General features: G+C 40.2%; 1 protein-coding gene across 6 annotated transcripts in view; it reads right to left on the bottom strand.

The window, feature by feature from the left end:
- The window catches only part of kiaa1549la (KIAA1549-like a), a 120,718-nt gene that overhangs the window by 30,874 nt on the left and 70,233 nt on the right, over positions 1-19,611 (bottom strand). For 5 of the 6 annotated variants that reach the window (XM_040035869.1, XM_040035887.1, XM_040035853.1 and 2 more), the window contains 4 exons: positions 18,548-18,708; positions 16,770-16,805; positions 10,320-10,513; positions 1,946-2,091 (listed from right to left, as the gene is read on the bottom strand). In XM_040035869.1, coding sequence (XP_039891803.1) covers positions 1,946-2,091; positions 10,320-10,513; positions 16,770-16,805; positions 18,548-18,708 — 537 coding nt within the window. The remainder of the gene's footprint in view (positions 1-1,945; positions 2,092-10,319; positions 10,514-16,769; positions 16,806-18,547; positions 18,709-19,611) is intronic. The other variant, XM_040035897.1, reaches the window with a different exon arrangement.

The following is a 19,611-nucleotide window of genomic DNA, read 5'->3' as shown; positions in this document are numbered from 1 at the left end:
CTTTTTTAAGCTTTATTAGGAGAACTGTCATTTACTTCAGCAGCGGAGATTGTCATATGGCTGAAAACAAGAACCTTCTTCTTTAAAATGACACAGCACCTGCCAGCTACTTTGTTGAATTAATGATGGAGAACATTTCAAAAGGCTCAAAGATGATGCAGTAGAAAACAGACATTGTCTTTTTTCATTTCACATGTTCTGTTTAAACTTGGCACCACCATTACTCATAACAGGAGTTCACTTGAAGTTGCGCCATCATGCTAGAACCGGCTATTGTAGCCTCAGGCAATGACGAGAAGACCACAGAAGATGGTAAGCTCATTTTTTTATGACCCCTCAGTTTTTGTCATTTCTAGATTTGACTTGAGTCCTAACTGACACTGACTCAAGAGTCTGGATAGATTTAGCCAAAGAGTGATTATAAAGAAAAATGTTAGTAGCTTCCTGGTCCGAAAAGGGGAAGGGGAAGTGAAATAGCTATTGGAGGACATCGTAGTGGCTGGATTCATTTTTCATAGATGTACCCAAATGTAAATGTGTGTGTATGACAGATTTAGCACAGCTCCCACAGAATAACAGGGGCTTTGTGTATAGTTTTGCTCACATATACCATGTTTACTCCCAACACAAGCACACCAATGCTAATTTTGTTTTGTGTTGTTTTGCTCTTATATCAACTTTAAAGTTGCTTAATTTTTTTCTTGAATTCAATTCAGTTCAATTCAATTTTTCTTATGAAGCACCAAACCACAACAACAGTTGCCTCAAGCTGCTTAAAGTGAACTTAACAATGTGAAGTACGTGTTTGTCATCATCATGGACCAGTCTCCTCTTTTTATGACCTTTTTTAACAAATGCTTTTAAATTAATAATGCATTCTTCATAATTAGTCATCAACCGTCTGTCTAATTGATGTAGTAGTGTGAAAAATATCAGAATCGGCATAAAAAGGTAGAACACAACATGGAAATAAAGATGTCCTTATAACCAAGAAGTGTCGATAAAACATCAATAAACTAAGCTACAGCATGTCATCGCAGATTTTAGACTACATCAGGTCCCTTCTTTAACAAAAAAAAAAAAAAAGAAATGTGACTCTTGGTTACAAGTAACCTTCTCATTTTAATAGTAATTCAATTATAACTTGGCATTTAAGTAGTCATACCCTCTGTGTGTGTGTGTGTGTTTTTAATATTGCACTCTGTGTGAGTGCAATATCTAAAAGCTCATTTAAAATGATGGAGAGGACAGGCATCAAGGATTAACAAGTAACTTTCCTACAGCATAGAACATATGCAGTGAGTTGTACGGACTTGAATAACACCTAAGGTGACACTACGCTGTCAGAACTGTTTCCTCCCACTTCCTTGTCTTTCTCTGTGGTTCTGCTCCAAAGTAAGTTGATGCAACGCTTAAGGAATATGTACTCGCTTTTATCTCCATGCAGCATTTGGAATGAGGTAAGCCGATTGAAAACAGCCTAAATAGCAACACGTGAATGCTTCATGTGTCTTCTAACTGATCTAATATCCCAGTTTGCATATGAGCGGACGTGTGACAATATCTGATGAGTACATGTGTCGTCCCTGATAGTTACATGATGCTGTAGCAGGCTGACTCATTGTAAGCATGAGTGTGTTTGCGCTTCATTAGCTCACAATAATTATCCTTGGGTAAAAACATCATAGCATGAGTGTGTGTGTGGAGGGGCGGGGGGGTGGTCAGTTTTTTGGTGATCTGCACTTGTTTATTAGCAATGAAAGACTTTCTGATGGGCACAAACATAAGGAGAGGCAGATTTTTTTCCATCTATCCATCCATCTGTCTTTGTATGTGTCCTTCTCCTAATACCTTCCCTTCTTCCTCCTTCACTGGAATCATCTCATTCTTTGTCTACCTTCTTAACCCCCTCCCTCCTCATCTCTCTTTCCTTCCTCCTCCTCACCATTGGTGCCCCTCTTGTGTAGCTCCTCTTTGCCGTTCTTGCTGCTGCTGCCAGTCGCAGTCCTCCGGGCCGAGGAGCTCTTGCTGGTGTTCAGCTTCCCGGAGCCGTTACTCGACACCGAGCCATCCTCATCACTTGGCAACCTCCTGTAGTAGCCATGGCAACAGAAAGGAGGCGAAGGGAGAGAGGAAAAGGGAGGGGCGGAGAGGGTTGTGAGTGTGTACACAAACAGGGCATCATCTCACAGTTATTACTGCCAAGACACTATTTAAAAAAATGTTAATGGCTCATTACAAAAAAGAAAAAAACCCAAAAGTGCTTTACAAGCCAAAAACATGTGGTGTGGTGTTTGTATGTGAGTGTGCGCATTTTATGACAATCCTGTAGGTAAACCAGCAGATTTGGAAGTTTATATGCAATTTAATTTGTCCTGGAAATGCCAAAAAAAGAGAAAAAAGGTAAAAGCTTGGCTGTAAGGACTGTATAGTCTACGGGAACTGAAGGTGAACAAACTTTGTAAAATCTAAGCTACTTTTCAAGTGGCATTGTTTAACTATAAGTGACATCATTAGTCACAAAGACAGAGATTTCTGAAACATTAAAATCTGTAGCAGCAACTTGATCTGAAAGGTGAAGATTAGCATTGTCACACATCGTGCTACCTGCCAATTGTCAACACCACTGACTCAACTTTTGTCTCATCTTGAGCTAATCACTTGTCATCACCAAATTATATAATTGTCAGTCATAAAAGTTTGAGTCCCCAACTTTTTCTTTGTGCTTCATATTGTCCCTCCTGACAGGGTCAAAGGGGACTGGAGCTACAGGATACTCCCTGGGCAGAACACCAGAATGTCACAGACAACCATTCACATCTACAGATAACTAAGAACTAATGAACCTAACATGCATGTCTTTGGAATGTGACACCAGGAGAAGACATGAATTCCACACAGAAAGGCTCCGGCCTGCTGGCGGATTCGAACCCACTGTGCTGCCCGGATAAGCCATTAAGTGAAAGGATGACTGATGGCATATGACATCACATCAGCAAATAAGATAACATTATAGATATACAAGCCTGATCATTTAGAGTCAAATTAATGTCATAGCATTTTTTTTAAATGATAAATGACTTATTTCTTATCTTATCTTGTGCACCTAAACTAATAACACTCCTGACTCCTGGCATTTTCATGCCAGCTTCCACACCTGATAATCAGCAGTTACAGTAGCTTGACCTATGTGATGTTAGCAGCTAACTAGACAAATTACATCACCTTTTACTGTTGTACTGTGTCATACGGTGTTTGTGCTTTTAGAGATGGTGATTAGACTTGTGCTGAATGCACCTTGTAAAAAAAACGTGAAATGAAGAAATGCAGGGCAAATGTGAAGGACAAGCAGAACAATGGCATGCTGATTTTTTGGGATAGCCTGGCTTCCGGCCAGGGACCTTGATGGAAAACAGCCCAGCATGCATATATTTCCCACTCAAAGAGTCATTTCCCTTTACTTCAGAGGAAATTATATTGATGACATTTATTTCCTGTTATAGCAGCAACCTCCAGGCTTTATCATAACCTTAAACCAAATAGTGATCTACATTATAGCGACTTGCTTTTGTCCCCAAAAGGTAACATCAAGTCAGTGTATTAAACACTTTTATGTCCTTTATGTCCAGTGTGTGTGTGTGAAAAAAAACTCATGCATAAACATGTACGAATTCAAAAATAGCACTTAGTCAGTTCAATCTATATACCGAGCACACACATAGGCACACACACATGCAGGGTACACAAACACACATGCGCACAGCCTTGAGGCATGTAAGACACAGCAGCTACACAATGTGACAGGCCGGTCTACAGGTGGTGTGAGATGCACAAATCAGCCGGAGCCGACATTACAGAACCACAGGCGAGGCTAACACTGTGAACACACACACACACACACACACACACAATGCAGCCAGTGCTGTGTCCGGTGACTGGCCAAGTCAAAGTAAAAGTCATGTGGAATCAGGCAAAGAGCCGCTGGGATGGAAGGAGAAATACAGTGTGTGTTCCACATAAATCTGTGAAGGCCAGAGGGAGGAGCAGCTGAATCAATAATCACACTACTGGAGACTAGCGTTCATCTCCCTGCCGCTCTTTGTGCCTCACAAACTGCAGCTCTCTGGAGGCTGAAGTGAGCAGAATAAATGCTGCCCCTGTGAACCCATCCTACAGTGTTGCCCCATGGTTAGCATGCAGACTGCGTCTTCCTCCTTCCTCACACCAGAGCATGTTCAGCGGGTAAAATAATCACCGCCGTTGTTTCTCACATTGTTTCAATTTTTTATGGTTTAAACAAAGAACCATTTTGAAATGAAGCAGAAAATGATCACATCACTCTGCTCGTGTCAAGACAATGACGCAATCACACACAAAAAGCTGACTGCAATTTAGTCACTGTTGAAGACAAACGGTTATATTACAAAGCTGCTGGAGTAAAATATATATTCTTAAAACACAAACATGTGGCACCTGTTCCACTGCTCATTAGCACAAATAACTATAATATACAGCAAACAATAATATTAAGGGAACTGTTGAATTCAAATACAAGACAAATACTATTATTTACTCTCAGAGACATGATACAGAGCCAAGAAAAAAAGAAAAAAAAACCCTCTGACATGGCCTGTTTTGTATTTAACAAAAATTCTTAATTATTTAAAAAAAAATAGGCATCCATAGATGGTAGTCTATCTGTCAATCTGCTGTTTTGTGATGGGTGGGAACAACATCATCTACCCAAATCTACCCACTTGTGATACCACAACCAGTTAGGGCCGAGGGCAGCGTCAATGAATTTGAAATGCACGCACAAAATAAAAAGCCCAAACTGGAACGCAGTGCAAAGTGATTTCAATAACATGTATACTGCTTAGCAATGCAAAGTCATTTGAAAATGACAATCGTGCAACTTTTCATCTAATGCAAGTCGGAAACTTTTCCTTTATGATAAAGCACAGCACCTGGTTCTGCCTGCACACAGACCACAAAGCACAACAATAAATGCATTCTTGGTTGTTGTTTGGGTTTGAAATCCATTGCACCCCACATTGCATCGGTTCGACAGTGAGATATGTACGTACCCAGGTGGTAGAATAATGTGAATAGTGTTACCTTCTTTGAGAATGTGTGTGCCGGTTGGTAAAGCTGATTATCAAACTATGCCAGCGCTTCCAGTCCTTTACACTGTCATCACCGTCACACAGAACGGCTGCCTCTCGCTTGGCTACAGCCAGGGTTATAAATATACATGTGTTTATCATCCTCGAGAGGCAAAGCACAACTAATCCCACCTCCATTCATTTTCATCTAGTGGTGTATAAATGTGAGGCTCTGTCTTATGTGCATTTCTGCATTTGCATTAATGTGAGAGGAGGCATGATGCATCTCATTTATGACTCCCGAACTTCCTCAAGGGAAAGCTGTCGCAATTGACTGTGGGCGCGGGTGTGGGTGTCGCTCGTAGTAGAGAAATGTTTGGGGACGGAAACGTTTACAAAAAGAACAGTTTTCATATTTTGTTCTAAATCTTTTCAGTGTTTATGCATAGAACAGATTATGTCATAAGTCTAGTGAAATCTACCAGGAATAAGACCTTTTGGTACATTTTGGGAAATGTGTTTAAATGGCAGGATTCCGGCAGATGTTTGCAAATCACATTCATCGCTCATGCGTGAAAAGCAGGGACAATAACAAGGAAGATTAGAAACAAAAAAAGACAGAAAATATATGGGGAAGAGACTTCATTTATTACCAAATAAAGACAAGCTGCATAAAACATGAAGATTAGCAGCAGATAGATGCAACTTTCATTTTCTAACATTATTCATTCTGATTTGAAATCACAGAAATACAATCAAACACTCAAATGTCTAATCCTCAGTAGTAGCCCAGTGGCTGTGGGGACAAATGACCATCTGTTTAGCCATGTGTTTGGGTCATTACATGGATTTCATTAGTTTTTCACTGAGAGTAGATTGTGTCTGATCAGTTTGTCTCTTCCCATGAGCTCACATTTCCAAAATCACCATAAATCTAATACACAGTATTTCGCTCAACTTTTAAAAAATGTAGAAATAACATTTTACTAGAGCCAAGCTTCAGAGCTTTAATCCAAAATAGTGCCCAACTTTTCAAAACGGGCTCGTTCCGGCTTGCTTGTGATGGTTTTGGTGACGTCTTTGAGTTTTGGTTCTTGTTTTCATTGTTATTCTAGTGGTGTTGACTTTTTGTCTGCCCAGCGCTTCCCGTGTTCCTTCTGTCTCGTCTGTCTGCTTTCTGTGTGGCATGTTTACCGTGAGTCTTGTCGCCTCCATGTTAAACATGGTTTTTGTTTGTTTCCTGTTTGACTTTGATAGGTTTCTTCTGGCTGCTTTGTTTTATCTTGTGTCCTGATGTGATTTTTCTATCTGATTATTGCTGTAGCTTGCATATTCTCCAGTTTTTAATTATATTCTTTGTGTTTGTATGGTCACGTTTGTCCTCTGCTGTGATTTGTTAGTCAAACAGGCATGCACTCAAAACATTTTTTAGGGTGTGGAGACCAGTCAGTGAGCTAATGGCAAATTTCTGATCTCTAATTAATAGTGTGTATTTCCAGACTGGTTGGGGAGGTTTAGATATGTTGATGCAGCAAAAGCATGCTTGCAAATGTAGCAGGTTGCTGTTGTTCCCCATAGTTTATATGGAAAACGCTGAATGTCAGAAAAAATACTCAACAAGTAGTTGTGAAAAGTGCGATCAAAACTGGCAATTTATACCACTTACCTTCAAAGACAAAGTTTCACCTTTTGAAATGTATTGTTTGAAGTGGTAAGATAGAACTTTTATTGTGAAGGTGCATGCTATCTGTTTCCATTTTGTGTGAACTTTTTTCATGTTTTATCTACAGCTTGAAGAGTAAAAAGGCTAAAAAGTCTGCAGCTTTCATGCAAACTACAGGTGACTGCAGCAATTTGCAAGGGATCTCATGGGGAGCTTTTTGGTGCAGAACCCAACTTGCAAATAATTTCGCTGGGCAGTGAGCTGACCTGTGAGAAGGTGTGAGGAGGTCGCTAACTGGTCTCTAGGCCTGTGTGACTGAGGCCTTATGCTTTTGCGATGTTTTTATCCATGTTCTTTTACAGACGTGGATCATAGTGACAGGTTTCAGCTGCAGTTTCTGAGACTTTTTAATCAACAGTGAACTTCCTCCTGATCTCACTGGGTACAGATGCATTTTTTTTTTTTACTTTATTGCTCCCCAACTTTGAAATCAGTCTATGATTCATGCCACATGCCGAAACATGATCCAAATCTTTCAAACCTGACACTACGCTTTAAGCAATACACTCCCCAGTGTGTAGAAGACTGGAGGAAATGCGCTTAAGCTTGCACGGATTCTATTTTTTTAATATTAGTAGTATTTTTGGAGACATTTAGTTGCAGATAATTATCTGTGAAAGACCTAATGAACCCACATTAGTGCAGCAGGAAGCCATCGGACTCATGTCATCAGCGTATTGAAAAATATGAGAAGAGACTTGACATTCATTAGTGTAGAGTTTGTATAAAATCCAGTACTGGCCATTTTTGCTAATGAGAGGACACGGTGTCTCTGCTCACTAAAACGACAATGAAATTATTCATCCAAAAAATGTTATTTAAATGTTACTTAAACAGATGACTTTGGGTTTGTACTCTCTCCAGTGTCGACACCAATCCCAACACAAAAAGAGCCTCAGTAACTATAAAAAAATTAAAATTGTTCGCCTCTGCTGCGAAGCCATCTCTGATATCTATAAAGAAATGTATATGATATTCGTATGTTTCAGTGAGACTAGCTGTGCGTAAGACACCTCCACCCCCACCACCTGTACGGTTGGCGATCCGATCCCAGGCTGGAAACAGTCCCAAAGTATCCTTGGGAATACACTGAACCCCAGATTGCTCCTAGTGTGTGCATCATGTGAATGTTAGATAGAAAAACTGTAGAAAAAAGTGCGTTTATGAATGTTTGTGTCGATAGATAGTTTTGTTTTTTTTTTACTAATGAAATATCTGAAGGAATTATGAATTCATACCACCACTCAGTACTCGTAGGAAACTTAATTATCTTTGCGCCTCAAACAAACACAGTGGTGAAATCTCAGGCAGCAGATTCCCCTTTGATGCCATGAGCTTGATGGCAAACTGATAACCAGACAAATCAAAGACAAATGAAAACTTTCTAGTTTTCAGACTCAGTAACATGTAGAAACTCCTAAAAATCATCATAAAACACTGATTTGTGTAACAAGTTATAACTATGCACAACATTTTAAATTTGAAGATAATCAAAAATCTCTTTGAAACACATTTGAGCTTTGAAAAAAAATACTAAAATGAAGCCTGTTTGTTTTTTGACTCAGCAGGGATGATTTTAAATACGAGAAGCTGAGAATATTTTATATTGAAAGCCATATGGAATCCTAGAGTGCCGTATTGCGTTATATTGCATTATATGTTGACATTTCCCCATAAACTGACATAGAAAAGGTACAAAATGGTGCGTAACATTTGACAAGAATGCAGGAAATGAAACGTCTGATGCTTGAAATAATCAGGGGGAGGGGTGTCTGGTCCTCTACCTTTCCTAAACACATGTTATCTATATTCTTACATATAAAGTATAATGAGAGAGATATTGATTTTGTGGATTATCTGTATTTTTTATTTTAAACTCGTTTATTAATTTCTGACTTTGAGACACACCGGTGTGTCTACTGGCCAATTTGTTTTTTCACAGGTCCAGCAGCCCCATAATGAGTCATTTAAACAGGTAATGCTCGTCGTTGCCAGTGATACCCCGTCCCACGCTGTTTACAGTAGATCTTGCTCATCAGTAGATGAAAGGCACAGTCGTTTAAATGTATTTCCTGTTAATTTACACAAATCTTTTGTGTCACATCATGTGTCAGATAGGTGTTAAGCTGTTAACAGTTGAAAATTACTGGAGCAATTATTTATTCACACTTAAATGGGATCATCTGTATTTGTATAGCAACACACCTAACACCACTATTAGACTCAGCGCTCTCAACTTCAGCCTAGTACATCACTCCATCCGTTGTTTTGGCTGCAAACAGAAGCAGCTTCCCTTCTTTTGTCTACAAACAGCCTTTCGTTAACATTGGACTTATCTTAAAATCATGTCAATCTGTCAGACTGTGCACTGCTTACTCTGGGCTTCTCTCTGGCTTAACTGTGATGCACAAACAAGCACTGATGTCTGGACTTGCCGAAAAGCTCTGGTTTTGTCACCGCCTTGTTCACTGACTGAAACAGATGCTCGAGAACTTTGTTCTTCCCCTTCACAAGGCTTCCAGCTGGGAACAGCATGTCGGATCAGCTCGCTATCTCAGCACTGTACCTGTGTTCAATCACAGCTTATAGTGATGTATGAACAAGGGAGAGCTTTCCTTTACATCCACATCTATAATGAATTACGCACAATGATGGCAGCAGTGTGACATAAGACACCTCCTCTACTGGGTTTTGGTCCGTGAAAGGGTCAGACTACACTTTTGTGTTAACGACATGCTTTGCTTAAACACCCAAAAGCAAACCGTCAAGCTCAAGTTTCTCTGAGCCAACTGCTGCTGTTGTTGGACATAAAACAATGTTTTAAAACAGACAGTACAGCTGAGGGTGTGTTACCCTCTCTGCATCACAGCTGATCGAGCCTAATTCATACCTAGTAGATGCATATCAGCTGAATGGGTAACACAATATTACGTGACAAAAATTGTATTCTTAAAACTTCTTTATGTAAATTTAAGTCAACAGGACTTTTGAAGTTTCATGTGTGTTTATGTTTTCCAGATTCTTCTGTGGGGACGAGTGGCCCTGGCAACCAGCCAGCAGACATTTAAACCCAAACCATGATCAATACCTAACCCTAATCAAATCAATTTTATTGTCTAAATATATCAAAAATAACACAAATGAAGTCCGTGAGGTCTATTTGGGTGAACATTTTTCATTTAATACTTGAAATTTTGCCATTAGAACTTGAGTTCAGTCCACATAAAAAAAATAATGATATATAATTAATGTTTTATCCAAATTGTAGCATATGTCTGTGCATGTCTCTGTTTCGGTTTGGTAGGTAACACCTGACTAAATGATCACACCAAAATAAAGATTTTTGTGCTACTTGTCTTCATGATTTAAAAAAAAACAAACTAAAAAAAAACAGATGCAATGATAAAGCACAATAATGCTAACATCCAAATCATTTATGTAAGGTCAGTTTTCCCAGTACATTAAAGCAGATGAGTCAGTAACTTTCTTACCCTCCTTTGTGTATGTCAGCAGACGGAGGCCTCTTATTGGCAGTCCCATCCTGGTGCACCTTCTTATCCAGTGACAGCGACAATGGAGCGTCTCGCACAGGCAGCCCCAACACCAGCGTCTCCTTAGTAACTGAGACTGCCTCATCGCCAGTTCGACCCATGTGCTTCTTGGCATAGTCGAAGCCCTGGACAGGCTGTTGGGGGGGGAAAAGGACAACACATAATGTTTGAATTTGCACAGTCAAAGCTAATCCAGCTTTTAGCACAATCCAGTCAGGAGTTTTTGGATTGATGGACCAAAAGCAACTTGAGACATGAAAACAAACATCGACTGTAGAGCACATGCAAAGACATCAAAAAAGACAATGCAACCGTTTCTGATATGCTGTACATGGCAGACGCTGATGAGAGTAATATTGTAAGTCAGTTTACTTTAAAACTCACAAAAAATGAACAATGAACAATATATCAGCCCCAGAATGTGCAGATCTAGCATGAATGAAAAGAGCACTTGACACCAAAAGAATAACTGAAGAATCAAAAGCGCGAGGCAGGATTTAACATCAGCGTTTTCCCATTTACATTATTGGTAAGCTAGTTTTCAGTTTAATCATATATGTTATACTGATGCATTTCAACAAGCAAACAAATAGAGCCAATAGCCAGCTGAAGCATGCATACAGCTAATGTTCATGACAGTTTCAGCTGTGTGGTGGCAGATGTCTTTTCTGCCTGTTGCCATAGTAAAGACGTAAATACATCTGCACTTTTTATTGTCTTTGCCTACTGTTTTGTGACATCAGTTGCCCATTGTTGCATTGTTCAGTGCACAACACCTTTTATCCTGATATAAGCACTCTGGATTGAGAGGTAATTGAAGCCATAATGTTGGGTAACACACTTACAGCAGAAGCAAAAGCTTAAAGTTTAATTTGGTGAGAAGTCACCACACTTTAGAAAAGCTCGCTGGATTTGACAGGCAATACCATACGTGCAGTTTTTATGGCATGCCACAGAAATTAAAGTTAAGGCTCCTTCTTTTACTGATAAGAGCTACTTAAGTGACACATATAGAATTTTACTTTGTAAACGTTTGCCAACTATTTGCAAAGCCTAACACTTGGATAGACTTGCTGTGCATGTTCTATGTAGGGGTCTGGCTATGACAGCAAAATTTTTTAATTTTTCCTTGTTGTCGTTTGCCTTCAGTTTCTGAGCCTTGCACAGGATTCAAAAACTCCCTGTGCATGGGGTTTTAATTTTAAATTTTGAATTCCCACTCAATACTGCTGCTCTGAGAATGTAACCTTAAGCTTTGATCCATGAGTTTGGGGGTTTTTTTGGTTGTTTTTTTTATAGACTGCTCATCATGTAATAAGCCCAATAGCAGTACCAGCTGGAGTTGATCTCTGTGGCACATACACACTTATCACATGCCTGGTGTAGCCATTTCCAGTGATTAAAGCAGAAGCATAATGCTGCAGCTTCAACTCTATTATTGATACAGTCTATTCACTGGGTTTGTGTGTTTCTATACTTTTTTTTATCTGTTTAAAACCTTCTGTTTCACAAGCTGGGCTACTGCAGCTTAAATGTAAATGTGTGTTTATTATGTTTTTCTTTTCAGATTTAACCTCTGTGTGAATAGTTATGTCAGTAAACACCATGAACGCCAGCGATGGGACTGCCTTTGTTTGACTGGACTGATAGATGAAAGACTTCAACTCACTTTTCAATTCATAAAACATTTTGAGTCCGTTGTCACCCTGAGCTTTTCACGCTAGCTGCAGCACTGAACAACCTGATGTGGGTGAACAGCGCTCAGAGTTCTACCAGCTGACACGACATGGTCTCCTGAATACTAAAGAAACATTTCCAGATAAGTGTTGCTTCTATTTCAGATAAAAGTAATTGAATGGACATCCCTCCCTGAACCTTTTTTTTTTTAAATCTTTATCAGTCTCCAAACACCAGAGCTGGCATAATGAAAAGTTGAAAAATAAATAAATAAAAAAAGATTAACAGCACCTTTGAAGTCAGGGGTTTTGGCATAAAGAGACAGAACATAAAAAGAGGCGGCAGCAAAAGCAGTCTGAAAAGCCTCCGAGGCCTGGACACAATCTTTGTATTCAAATTAAGAAAAAGTGTTTAGCGCGCAGGAGTGAAAAAAATAAAGCGTGGGGGGGAAAGAAAATTTCAATTTAGGTTACACAACCACGTAGATGAAACCCAGATTGAAAAAAATAATAAAAATTGCCGCCTCTTTTCTATTTCGAGCAGCTCTAAAATGGGACGTCTAATGCATTTGATGATGCATGCTAAATTCTGAGTGCGTGTGAGGTTAGGCAATGCGTGCATCCAGCTGACGGCGTTGTTAATAATTCATCAGTCATACACACCGCTGTACCATCAGCGAGCTCCAACACACGTGGCTGCAGACGTGGATGAGTGCCGGGGAAAGTGATAGGAGCTCAGATAGAGACGGAAAGAGAGCGCTACACCGTAGGCCCTCTCACCATGCCATAAATATATATGGATTGAGTCCATCTTTACACGCATATTCTACCAACTGAATTGATGTATGTTGACAGTTGCTGACTCTTTCATGTGAAAGACCTATGGAGAGTGCAAACACTCATTTGCCTATAAACTATGAGGAGAAAAGAAAGGGCAACGTGCAAGGTAGGAGCACAAGATGTGCTGTTGCAAATATGTCCTTCCACCAGTATGCATGTGGATTATCACACAGGTTTCGTGCCACGGGTGCTGAAATGGCACTGAACTGCAGGTGATGGGTAAAGTCATGCATGGAGACAGTATGAATTCTCAGAAATGACAAAGCCGAGGGGATGTAACCTTGAAAAGCAGGCTGACATTTCACCGCTCACATTTGATTCATGATCGTTCTTTCTCTCTGTTCTTTTCACTTCCACACATCTGTCTATTCAAATTGTCTCTGCCCTTTCTTCCTTTCCAGACTTTCTCTTTTCCCATTCTCCCTGCCTTGTCATCTCGCTCCCTCGTTTCCTACGTCCACTGACAGTGTGTTGACTTAACAAATGGCCGTCTTTCATCTTACGCGAGCGGCCCGGTTTAATGAAGACTTGAAGCCCGTGCTATGGGGTGATCCTCTGATCTCTCTGTCGGAGATGGATGGTGTTTTTCTCCACATCCATTTAGAACAGCACCAGAAGAAAGAAGGCGAGGAGAGAGAGGAGGACAGCAGCAAGAAGTCCGGGATTTCTTCCACTTGAGGATGTCATGTGAAGTCACTCTGAGCACGACTCTGTGGCACCACCAGATTATCCTCCCTTTTTTCCCTTCAGTATCACACAGATGCTTCTCCTCTTGTCTAATTTTAACTCAGAGCAATACCCAACAGCAGCTTGATGAGGTGCAGCAGATGGATGAGATATGCTCTTTTCCCCCTGTGGCCATATTGATTTAAATTCAGCTCCAGCAGGGCTGATGGCGGAATGCGCTTAAAAAATAAAAAATAAATAAAAAAGACTAGATGCATAATAAAAAAAAATAAAGTAAGGCTTGATTGCACATCAACAAGGTGCTGCAGCGGTTAGATAAACTCCTTCAGGGGGCCAGTCGAGGCATGATGCAGCAAAATGCAAAATACCTTCAGTCCTTTAAATGGCAGCCACTGCATTGTGCACTCACTGAACACCTTACAAATGAAAAATGGATTTCTTCTACTTTCGCTGATTCCACCTCTATTGTACTCCACATGGAGGCCAGCTAGCTGAGGCTTTCATGCGTATACAAGGCGGCACAGAGGGAGGAAAAGCCATTTTGAAGAATGTTCCGGCTGCACAGCAGAGTGATAAAGTGAGGAGGAAGCAGCAGAATCCCTCTTTAATGCTTAAACACACATGCAGACCTAATATAAGTCACAGTATTGATCAGCAGCTTTAGCTTGTCCTGCACAGCGTGGGAATAGTTCACGCACACATGCGCACGCGGGCACAGTTGCACACAGGAGGTCAACTTGATGGAGTCTGCTTGGTATTCAGATGACTTAACAGAACACACACGCAAGCTAGCTTAAGACACAGACTCCGTTTACACCTGAAATTTGTATGGGATTTATATCTGCATGTCCCGTGGAGGAAAATTCAAGATGTATACACAAGCACTAAAATTAGAAAAAAATGAAATGACAACATTGGATCTTTGCCGGGTGTAAATGTGATCTGCAAGGTGTGACCACAAATCCAGCCAGTAACTTCTAATCAGCTCTTCTGCTTCTTTCTCCTTGAAAATTGAGAATTAGACATTTTCAAGCTAAATTAATCAAATTAAGCAGTCGTCTTCTAGCATTTCAGTCTTTTTACTTTATAACTGCCTTTTGTGTTTTTCTTTTTCCCCACTGTAGCTCAGCAAGAAAACACTTCCTATGAGGAAACACACTGAGGGAATTTGGTGCTACAATAACTCACTCTGCAGGACTGGCTAGGCTGTTAATCTCAGTAATGCGTACCGTGCTTTATGCTCCTTTTGGACTCTAATGGGGACTATAATTTTCAAAATGAACATCTTATTGTATTCAGTAAGACTTGAAACTAGCGACTGAGATCATGAAGTCATTACAAAAGGGCTCACTGAGGTAAACAAGGGAGACTTAAGACTTTCATACAAGTGGGGGTCTGTCGTTGCAACCAGAATCCTCACCCTTTCCAGGCCATTAGACAGAATGCAGGGTTAGGGCACAGGTATAACATCTGGGATGTTAGCTTTGGGTGGTGAGAAACAAATCAAAATGTATATACCAGAGAAACTAAACAGCTGACTCCTCAAAGTGCAATAAAATTATGAACAAGGCACCCGACTAATGAAATAACTGATGAGTTAAAATATTCCACCTTGAGTACATCTCATTAAAGTAAGTTATTGAAATCACATCTGTTTTTTGGAACAGTCTATATAAGCGTGTATTTTTGCTGTAAAGCTGGGCAGATTGTGGACCCTCGAGTTGCCATTTAAAGACCTTCAGTTTTTGGCAACCCGGAGGTTGCTGCTTGATTGCACAGAACAAGAACTGCACGCCATTCCCACTCTCTTTTTTATCGTTTCTTCTAACATCTGGCCCTTCTTATGTAAGCAACAAAAAAAAAAAAAAGATTTAAAAAAAAAAAACACCAGCCAGTACTGAATGTAGACTGGTCAGTATACATGCCGCCATGAGAATAATTTAAAAAGACCAAAATTAACTGAAAGTCTCTAACTTTAGTTTTCAGCTCCCAAACCTAACTCCTGTTAAATATTTATCTGATTTATTGAATGCACATCTTGCTCGGGTTTGGGAGAGAGTAAATACAGTGGTTGTAGCTTCACGGCGCCACTTATAAAACCTCATATTTTGGGCCTCTTTAATATTTCATGCGCTCTCTTGTGAAACAGCCCATTAAATGTTTACAAACAGTTACGAAAGCAAACAAACCTTGAAGCTGGAAAATTTGAATGTTAATATATAATACTAAAAGAAGTGGAAAACACTCAAACCCAACACGTACATGTATTTTCCGAGGAGTCTACACATACTAGCTCCGTGTCCAACCAAAGACATCCCGCCTACCCCTGCATGCATCGTTCCCTCGGCTCGCTTTGCATCTTGAGGGATGAGGATGAGAAAGGCTGGACCAAAATAACCCTGATATGTTCCACCGCAGTAACACTAACCACACTGATGGCCTCTGCACAGTTCTTTGTCATTTAAGGCATTTTTAAGCATCTTTATCTGTTGGCTCTGTTGCTGCTCTGCTTTGAGTTCATGATCATATCATTTAGTGGAAAAACCACATATAAAAAAGGGAATGGGTTGGAGGTCTGTGTGCAGGGATCCTGCTGTGCCACTGCAGAATGTGAGCAGGATAAAACAACCGGTCTGAAAGGGAATGGCAATAGCAAATAAGCCAAGGCTGATGACACAAGCTTGTGTCACTCTTTATGGATGCTACAAAAATAAAAATAGATCGATTTGGTTCGCAGATGTTGAGCTTCATATTTGCAATTCAAATTTATGGGCCCCGGTTAAAAATGGATTCTTCTTCAGGCCAATAGTATTGATAGTATTAACATTTGGCTGTTTTTATGAGCCAGCATTTTATCAGCCTATCAACTCAAACCTAAACATTTTAAATCTCACCGAGCATGCTTTAGATATTTCTTCACCTGCTCTCAATGCTCCCCCTTCCAATTTCCTATTGATCTCTCGTAGCCAATGAGAATGGTGGAAAAAGTGATGTCCACAGAACAGCAGCCGCATGCAAGAATTTACCCGGCAACAAGGACACACAGAACACAGAGTGATAAGCAGCCAACAAAGCAGTTCAAGCAACTGTTCAAACCCTATTAATTAATGAGAATAACAGCAACTCATTCATTCATCCACTGACTCTATCAGTCAGCTATACACCTTTCAGGCGTCTTAGTGAATACCTGGTGGTGGTAACTGCCCTCCCTTCGATATGAAGTCTAAACAGGGAAGAGAGGGAAATGGTCAGGAAAGGGTTATTATAGAATAGAATAGAATAGAATAGAAAACAGGTGGATAGGGGAGGAAGGAATGCATCAAATGTTCCGGTTTTGGCCATCACTCTAATCTGGGTTAATAAGGCTGTATTCACCGAGTTCAGAATGAAACAAGAGTAGCAAAACAATCAAAGTAGGATACTTCTGACATGCCTACCATGTCGAGCTATAAAAAAAAATGTGTATTTCAATTTAAGAAAATATGTTGGACACTTTTTTAAGTGAAAGATCACTAAACACCTCATGCTATGGTGAGTTTTACCCACGGCAAGAACATTCAATGTGTGAAAAAAGGAATTTTAGCTCATCTCCCTTTAACATGGCAGTCTGCTTTATTATGGACTGTCCATGGAAAGTAGCTGGGTGGGGCTTTGCACTTACACCCAGATATGTGTGCCTGAGATGACCATTGTAGGGATATCAGCTCCCTTTGATATCATAAAGAGCAAAGAGTAGGAAAAATTATAAACCAAGGTTATTCAAACCTATTTGGTTGGAAAAGCAACAATAAAAGGCAAACTTTTACACTTTCCCTCCACCTAACACAGTCTACAAACCCCTGGAAACTGTACTTATGTGCCACTTTATAACAACATTATAGGCAAATGAAGCTTTAGTTTTATCCAATAAAGTGTTTTTTCTCATTTCTTACTATTTGGTGGGTACAGAAGTTTTAGAATTGAATTTATGGCCAACGCTATATGATGAAATATCTGTAATCAGTCAGCGTTATCCTTTAATGTGCACATCCGTAGCCTACTGTGGTGCAAACAGGCTGCAATCAATTCAAATAATGGAAATTATCTGCAGGCTTTTCCAGTAACTCAGTGAGTCACTTCGCTTTGTTTTGGGCTGTGAAATGTGAACATGGTTCACATGGATTTACAACCAGCCACATCCCATAAGTCAAGTCACTGCATGTGCTGGAGTGGAGACCTAATGATGATATCGAATTTGAACTTAAAGGCGATCAAATTCTGAACACCCCTGCAAGAATTTTCTGAAGAAATAAGGCTGGCGGGCTCGCTGCTTGTTTAGCACTTAACTGACTGCAGTGACACCAGCAGCTGTTGTTCTGGCATCATGTGCTGCACGGTGTCAACCTGACCCGATCAAACCCAGCTGGTAGCAATCCATAACAAACATGCCCATTGCAAATGATTGACTTTTACTTAACCTCACACTGGCTCATGTTGGCTGAATGCTATTATTGTGAAAGGGCCAACATTACCCTAAGGTCCACTTCCAGCACAACAGGGCCTGCCCATTTCCTTTTGGTCATTTGGTCTTTGCAGCATGCATGATTAGCAGTAACCATGGGCTATTGGGCAGTGAGAAAACAAATGAGTAATTCCGGGACAGATGGGATTCATTTTTCTGACCTGAAGGAACGGCTTAACACACTCGTTACTCTGCGCAGTTTGTCACTCATAACAGGGTTATGTAATATTTTAGAAGATCCAATTTCTAGTATTGGGATTTGTTAAAGTGAAGCAATGACATTTAGATATTTTAGGTTAATTATTTTTTTCCTCTTCTGCTATAAATACTGCAACAGTTGAGCTGCAGTATTTATAGCAGGAGGGGAGAAAGGAGCAGAAAAAGCAGCAAAGGGAGAGAAAAAGTGGACAGACACAAACACAAAGGGCAATAAATAAAGGCAGGAGAAAGGGATAAAATCTTACCTTGGATCGAGTTTTAAAGGTCCTGAAGGCGCCCGTTTTAAAAAGGACCCTGTTTCTCTTACACAGAATGAAGGCCACCATCCCAATCACCACCATCAATAAGAAGAGAGGCGTCAGAACGGCCATGATCCAAAGGTTGCTGGGCGGTGTCTTTACCACAGCTGCACACGAACACAAATGGGTTTAGTCGTTAAAAACAATACGCTGTATAACAAGTTAATTAAATATCTTTACAAGAGCTTATTAGGTAAACTGATTCAGGCGGTTTTCCCAGATGCCTCATTAACAATCTCTTTTCCACCTCCATGTTTTTCTTCTTGGACTTCACTAGCAAGGCTATGCATGATTCACAGCTCAAAATATGCTGGACATTGATGCTAAGCCACTGCCTGAAACAAGGCAACATCTCATTGGCTCCTCAGCACAAGTAAAACAATTTAAACAGCAGGTGGGTGTGGCTTCTGCATAAGACCCAGAGGTTTTAAGAGAGAGAGACGTGGCACTGAATTAAAATCACACAGTCAATGCTGTCTGCCAGAGATGAGCATGTTAAAGACATCACTACTCTATGACGTCATAAAAAGCCAGGAGCATAAAAAGCTGTGGGAAAATAAAGCGTGTAGAGAGTCTGAAGCCTGAGCTTTTAGATGACAGGGATTGCTTGTTTTGAATGTATATCCAATATCAAAATCAGGCAACAACTTGAAGTTCACCGGAGTTTTGAACTAATAACGTATTTCTCTGAGTTTCTCTTCAACACAGCAGTTTACCAAATGGATGCATCTCCTTTACAAGAATTAATGTAGATGGTTTCCACTGAGGCCATGAAAGCAAAGCAAATGAATTTTACAGGAACACTGTGTTCAGCTCCCTGCCCAAACACTGTGTGGAGGAGCTGTGAAGGGCACACGTGGTTGTTGGTGTCTTTCCAGTTTCTGTATAACTCAGAGGGAGAAAAGGTAAGGGGGAACATTTTGTCCTCTCCAGCACATACAATACGAACAGTAGTTACTCAAAGAAAACTGACCTGAAAAGCATATCTAACTACAGCGTCTTCTTAATTT

The sequence above is a fragment of the Simochromis diagramma genome, unplaced genomic scaffold (assembly GCF_900408965.1).
Source record: "Simochromis diagramma unplaced genomic scaffold, fSimDia1.1 OVJJ01000333.1, whole genome shotgun sequence".
In the NCBI taxonomy this organism is placed as follows: domain Eukaryota; kingdom Metazoa; phylum Chordata; class Actinopteri; order Cichliformes; family Cichlidae; genus Simochromis; species Simochromis diagramma.
Note: the sequence above shows the minus strand (reverse complement) of the source record. Positions and strands in the feature narration are given on the sequence as shown.